Consider the following 7,350-nt stretch of genomic DNA (forward strand, 5'->3'; position numbering starts at 1 on the left):
AACAAATTGTTAGTTTTTTGGGAAATCAATCATTCATTGATAAGCTGTCCAACTTCATGCCAATTTCCCTTGGATCAGAATATACCACTTCAATGTAAGTTATACTCTGAATCTAATCCTTTTTATTTAAAACTGTTTTGCTTGTGTGTATTATGTCAATTTATTACTTTTATTATTTTTTTTATTTATATCTGAATGCCCTGTACATTTGTATATTAAATCTATAATTTGATAAGTAGCGTCCTTGATATTCTAACGAATCCATTAGCCTGTTAGGAAGAATATAGCTTGACCAAGTTAACCCTTTGAATGCCGGTGTGTGATTTGTTGATACATTTGATTAACAAGCTTAGTGTGTGCTTGCACTTACACTTGTGTAAAAGTCTGGAGGTGTGAAGAGTTAACCCTTGTCAGCCTTTGATAGCCTTTGATAGCTAGAAGCCTTGTGTGCCAGTGTGAGACAGTATATTGGGGTCATATTGCCTGTATTCAATAGCTGGTGGCCCGTATTCAATAGGTGGTGGCAAACCTGAAGTGTATAGGGGTGTGAGAGTGTGGTGTGGGGGCGATTCAGTAGGTCTATAACCTGTGTGACAGGTAGAGAGAGACTGTGGACTGGAATCATGTGTAACCTCATACAGTAAACACCCCAAAGTCACGGCAGCTGTGAGCATGTTCGTGACACCCTTAACTAGAGGGGAGGAAGGGTACCAGGTGTCAAATTTTTTAATACAATTTTATTTTAAGAATATTGTACTTTTCCTTTATTTAATGTATGGGGCACAGCTATATATTTCCTTTTGTTTGCTGTGTCAATTGTTTAATGTAGCTAGCATTTGCATGTTTTATTAATGTTATATACAGCATATGATTCCAATGATTGCTATTTGACAAATCATTCTCCCATCTCACACTAGTCTATAACTACATATTATTGTATTTGCATATTATTGTATTTGTATTTTGAGATGTATTTTATACTCCTGTAGTTACATAAAGTCCATTTGCCCCAGATATGACATTTAATGATTTTTTTTAATAATACTATTAGGATTTTTAGGATTTATACAGAATATCATATGGCTTGTAATAGTTTGGGATTTGGACTGCATATCTTATTTCTCTCTCTCAGACTGGAGAGAAGCAGCAGATTGTTGCACATACAGGCAGAGCCGCCATCAGAAATCATGGGGCCCAGTACAAATGACGCAGGCCGGGCCCCCCCCCCACCCCGATGAGCGCCCCCCCAACCCGATGAGCGCCCCCTCCCTGATGAGCGCCCCCCCAAACAGAAAAACCTGAAAAATAAAATCTTTAAAATATACTTACAGTTAGAGGTGTTGCAGCTGCTGCTCCTTCTTCTTCTGCTGCTGCTTCTTCTTCTGCTGATTCTTCTTCTTCTTCTGCTGCTTCTTCTTCTGCTGCTCCTTCTTCTTCTTCTTCCTCTGTGGCGGCGGGAACAGTGGTGTGACGTCAGGTCACACCACACCATCAGTGACAAGAGAGGATCACATGATCACAGGGGCGGAGCAATGATTCCTCCACCCCTGCGATCGCATTCTGGTGCCTGGCTGTCACTGTGACAGCCAGGCTGAAGACATCAGCGTAGAGTAGCGGAGACCAGCGGACTGCAAGACAGCGGACCCCCAGGTAAGTTTGTGTTGTGCTGTTGTACCGGGCCCCCTGGTGAGCCCGGGCCCGGTACAACAGTACCCCCTGTACCCCCCTGATGGCGGCCCTGCATACAGGTATTTTAAGAAGACATATTCTCTTAGAGATGACTTCTTCTGGTAAATGTTTTTCTATTAACACTTCTATTTTTGAAAGCATTCTTACTTTACAGTATTGTATCCACAACTGCCTAAAACTTTTGCACAGTATTGTATATATTATTATTTTGTGACTAGTAATCACAGGGTTTTAGAATCACCACCAGAGATACTTATGCATTCTATGTTACATACAAGACCTCTCCCAGACATGCAAAAATAAATTGAGGGAGCTTGAATACTCTAAAACTAAAAGAGAAATTTATCTTTCTTAATTTTTTTTGCTATCACTTTTAGTGCAGCATATTTCTGTGTGTGTGTTTACATATATAGGCATGTGTGTGTAGCAAAAATATTTTTATATATTTTATATGTATGTGTTAACTGAAGTGATTTCTGTTTTCCATTCAGACACTTCACCTGCTGTCATAGGCTAATTTTAACATTGCCAAATAGAAAGGATGTTTCCTTTATAATAAGTAGGTAAAGGAAAGCTGATAGAGGAAATAGAAGGCTGTCATGTAATATAAATGTCACAGTATGTGTTCTGTTTCATGCTAATGGAATGAAAGCCAAAAACAAACTTGGATTCCTCCCCTTTATAATCATGCAGTGCACTGTTTCACAGTTAGGACTCAGTACTAAGAATAATAGTATGATTTAACATAAGAAGAAGAAAAGGTTTGCTGGAAATATTAAGATAACATGTTTTATATTTTTTTTTATTACATGTTATGGAATGCTCAATTTGGTTTTCTGTTACAGAAAGTGGAAGTTGTCATAGATTTTCAAAGGATGACATTCACCTGACACTTTGTTCCAAGATACAACATGGATGTCCTTCTGAAGGTTCTGCCAAATTCTGGGGAGGCTCAAACTGATGTTGCTGCAGCTTCACCATGTACCAAAACGGTGGGGAATGAAAGTCCATTACTTGCAAATCAAAGTTCCAGCTGGAAGATAATTATCAATGAACCCTTAAATGAGGCAGACATATCCAGATATTCGAAGGAATGTCATGAAAATCTAGTGACTGAACAATTGAGATTGGAAGAAGGGAACCAAAGGGTTTTCATCAATATAGCAGGTCTCAGATACGAGACCCAACTTAAAACTCTTAGTGAGTTTCCCCACACACTCCTTGGAGATCCTCATAAAAGAATCCACTATTTTGATTCCATGAGGAATGAATATTTCTTTGATAGAAACCGTCCAAGCTTTGATGGAATTCTGTATTATTACCAGTCTGGTGGGAAAATACGACGTCCAGCAAATGTCCCAATAGATGTGTTTGCAGATGAAATTGTTTTCTATGAACTTGGAAATGAGGCTTTGGAACAATTTCGAGATGATGAAGGTTTTCTAAAGGACCCAGAAATACCGTTACCAAATAATGATTACCATAGACAATTCTGGTTGCTCTTTGAATACCCTGAAAGCTCCAGTGCAGCAAGAGGAATGGCATTGGTTTCAGTTTTGGTCATTGTTATCTCCATACTTATATTCTGCTTAGAAACTTTGCCAGAATTTAGGGAAGAAAGAGACTTTAGCCTATTCAGGAACTCAGGCAATTATACTGAAGGCATTGCATACCTTAACACCTTCACAGATCCATTCTTTCTAATAGAGACAACTTGCATTATATGGTTTTCATTTGAACTTTCTGTTAGGTTTGTTGTCTGCCCAAGTTCCTCTGTATTCTTTCAGAACATTATGAATATAATTGACATTGTATCTATCATTCCATATTTTGTAACACTAATCACAGAACTTGTGAAACAAACAGAGCCCAATGTACAACAAAACATGTCGTTAGCCATTTTAAGAATTGTCCGGCTTGTCAGGGTGTTCCGAATTTTTAAATTGTCCAGACATTCAAAGGGACTTCAGATATTAGGACAAACCCTGAAGGCCAGCATGAGAGAACTGGGTTTGCTAATATTTTTTCTTTTCATTGGTGTCATTTTGTTTTCTAGTGCTGTATATTTTGCAGAAGTTGATGAGCCCAATTCTCAATTCATCAGCATCCCAGATGGCTTCTGGTGGGCTGTAGTGACTATGACAACTGTTGGTTACGGAGATATGTGCCCTATTACATTGGGCGGTAAACTGGTAGGCACTCTTTGTGCTATTGCAGGAGTCTTGACTATTGCCCTCCCAGTTCCAGTAATTGTATCAAATTTTAATTATTTCTATCACAGGGAAACAGAGAATGAAGAGCGACAAACTTCACCCATAGAAGTAGACAAGATTAGTGTAAATAATTTAACAAGGTCAGGAAGTACTTCTTCTCTAAAGAAAAATAATGGATCCTGCATTCCTGACAAAAATGGCAAAACTTAAATCTGGCTGTTATTTTCCTTTAGGCCCAAGTTACTAGAACAAATTCCTCTATATATAAATGTGAAAACTTTTAGTGACTCATAATCAAAAAAAGCTTTCTGTTAATCTTTTACAATAGTACTAGCTACATGGATTTATGTAACACAGAGAGAAATTCTTAAATGTGGTAATAAGTTATACATTTTTTAATATGAAATAAGTTAAAATTTAATTTTGTTACATTCTATTTGCAGATATTATATATGTGTTATTTTGTCAGGAAAATTGTAGTAAAATAGCATGAAAGTGCTAATTTCCAATTTTATGACATGTGTACAATCTAAGCTGTGCTTCCATCATTACTTACCTAGTCCCCACAGAGCAACATTTACAAATGTAAGAGCCACAATTTTTCTTTCCCTAAACAATGAGCACTTGTCACTGATCAGAGCTCCTCCTACTCCCAACATCAAAATCACATACAGGAGCACTTTTATGAGATGCAAACTGGTGCACAATGCAATCACATAGTCGCTTCCCCCTCAGTTCCATTTTTTGACCGTTGACCGAAGGAGGAATGGCTACTTTCATAGAGATCATTGATCTCTATAGAGAAACAAAGGGCCTGTGAAAATTATCACTTACATTAAGCGGATATTGCAGCTCGGACAGGGGAAAGTAGAATATGTTCTATTTCAATAAATATCAAAAATTGTATTGTAGTGGTAAATTTGACCTAATTTACCGTTACATTCTGTAAAATAGTGTAAAACAGTGTATTAATTTAGCAGAACATAAAAAAACAACAGCTAGAAGTGGATCAATAAAAGAACAACCTCTTACCACCATTTTCGAGAATATCCCATGCAGACATTAAACAAAAATGGCAAATGCTGGGGTTTTTTTTTTATTATTTTGTATACTATAGGCAACTGTTTTGTGACATGTTTGTTTAACTAGCAAAGGTATTGGTTCTATTAATTTTTTGCTTGATTTAGTTAACTGGAAGATTCAGAAGGACACCAGATTATTATATGTTTAGGGTAATATATTTGTGCATTCCAAGAATTGGTTCATAATTTCAGTCATTTTATATTTTTGAATATCGCATTTTTTCAATGCAACACTTTATTTTTAAGCCTCAACTAATATGATTATGTTTGTGCTTTGGCAAGTCACTATTTGATTAATGGTGCCCATAATGAAAATTCTGGAGATTAATCTTTGTGTTTGCTTTTGATCCCGTGGATTATGGTTTAATAACCTGCAGCCCATGTAATACTTATTGCCTCTGGCAGCCATTTATGTTGCTTGTAGAGTCTAAAGATTGGAATCTGTATAAAGTTAAGAATAAATATAACACATTGCATTAAGTGATTTCACAATGTTTCTTGTTTTAGTCTGTACAGGCATTAATATCCTTACCTTGATATTTCTGCACAACCTACTTTTTATAGGACGTAAGATTTTAGAATAAAGTACATGTGACGATACATGTGTAAAATATATGTTTATCTTACATGACCTTTGTAGGAAGGTAGAATAATACTTTACTAAGTGTAATTAGCAGAGTTATGAAACAGCAACATATACTTTAAAAACACAAACCAACAAAATATATTTAAAACTATGCACTTCTAAATAAAACCTCAAAGTAGATGTAATTATTAATTCTCTCTAAAAAAATAAACATTTTGGGTATGAAAGGTTTGCTTTAAATTGTATATACATTTTGGCTCAATACAGCATACAGGATTTAATTTTAGTTTACAATATTGTTTATATTGTTCAAAATATAAATGTGCAAACATTTTGCTGATTTTTTTGCGTAATTTTGACACTAAAAATCATAAAAATCAGATGAATAGAGATAAGTTAATAAAACTAGAATAAAAAACAGAACATTTTGCATAATCATATCAAAGTCATAATAATAAAAATAAATCTAATAATTAAATTGAAAAACTCTGAATTTGACAAAATAATTGCAATTTTTCAAGAAATGTTTTACTAATTAATAATTATATTATTTATTTACTATTTCTCATTTTTTTATTGATGCTTGTTTTCTTAATCCCTCATCATTCAGAATTCTTCAGTCTAATAGGTGTTTAATTTATATCAGCAACTTAAATTCATAGTTTAATTTATACCATTCAGAAAGCTCAAAAATTAATTATATATAATTCATAAATCATCCACTGAATAAAGAAAATAAGGGTATGACATTGCATTTTAGATTCATCAAGTGTTTATTTGTGTAAACAAAATGCACATGTAAAAAAGCAATATACTTTACAAATATCTTTGAACATTTATAAATCACATAACTGTCATATCGGTTAAACAGGCTACATGTTTGCCATTTGGATGGGTATGATCAATTAATTAGTAAATATTTCCAGCAACACTTTATTAATAAATGTGCAATATTTAAAACATCATAAACATGCATTTTATTCTAAATATGTGTTCATATCTGTCTTGGTTCTATCAAAATGTATCCTACCTTCTGTATATTTTATATTTGTATAATAATTTATTTTCATAATTCTGTTATTATATTGTTTCATAATAACATTTTTGCAGTTGCATCTATTGTTTGAGTTGTAACTAGCAAATAGTTTCAAAATAAAAAAAAAAATATCCACCACATAATATCCTCCATGAAGTAATAACATGTTATATTATGTCTAAGTCAAAATCTTCAACTTTAAAATCAAAACAAATTATGTTTTACCTGATCTGCGTGAAACACACAATTTAAAGACCCACACCCTTTTAGGATGTTTATATTTTGAACTGTCTATCAAAAATTTGGATTGCTGGCAGGTACAGTGTAAAAGTGTCTTATGAAAAGTCACATATAGTTTACCACATTTACCTGTTCAATATTTGTACACAATCTAGCCAATAATTCCTCAATGCAGTTTGATTCACAATTCAAGAAAAATATTTCTGCATTGGATCATCAATGCATTGGTTTATCTTAAAATGTGTCATGTGATAAGTTTTGCTATGTGTCTGGTACACGCTTATTTATTTTTAAGAAATTGACAGTGTGTGTTTTTGCTTTTTAAGGAAACATCTTCAATTGTGTATATAAATAGCCCATTATTTTCATCTTACAGGTACAATCTGACAAATAGTAGGGTGGGGGAATTATCCATGGTTCTCATTTTTACTTTCAAATGATTAGTTAGGACATTTAAAAAGCAGAGATGACTTCTTGAGATATAACGGTAATATTGAACTGAAG

At 34.1% G+C, this 7,350-nt stretch overlaps 1 protein-coding gene across 1 annotated transcript; it reads left to right on the top strand.

Moving 5' to 3' along the window:
* The first annotated feature begins 2,600 nt into the window (after window positions 1–2,600).
* On the top strand, window positions 2,601–4,112 carry KCNA10 (potassium voltage-gated channel subfamily A member 10). The gene has a single exon (XM_075197813.1). The coding sequence runs from the start codon at window positions 2,601–2,603 to the stop codon at window positions 4,110–4,112; it is 1,512 nt and encodes a 503-aa protein (XP_075053914.1).
* The last annotated feature ends 3,238 nt before the right edge of the window (window positions 4,113–7,350 follow it).

Source organism: Mixophyes fleayi, chromosome 2, assembly GCF_038048845.1.
Source record: "Mixophyes fleayi isolate aMixFle1 chromosome 2, aMixFle1.hap1, whole genome shotgun sequence".
In the NCBI taxonomy this organism is placed as follows: domain Eukaryota; kingdom Metazoa; phylum Chordata; class Amphibia; order Anura; family Limnodynastidae; genus Mixophyes; species Mixophyes fleayi.

Bases quoted from the DNA above. Each gene is read 5' to 3' on its own strand.
- KCNA10 (XM_075197813.1), top strand. From the start codon at position 2,601: ATGGATGTCCTTCTGAAGGTTCTGCCAAATTCTGGGGAGGCTCAAACT.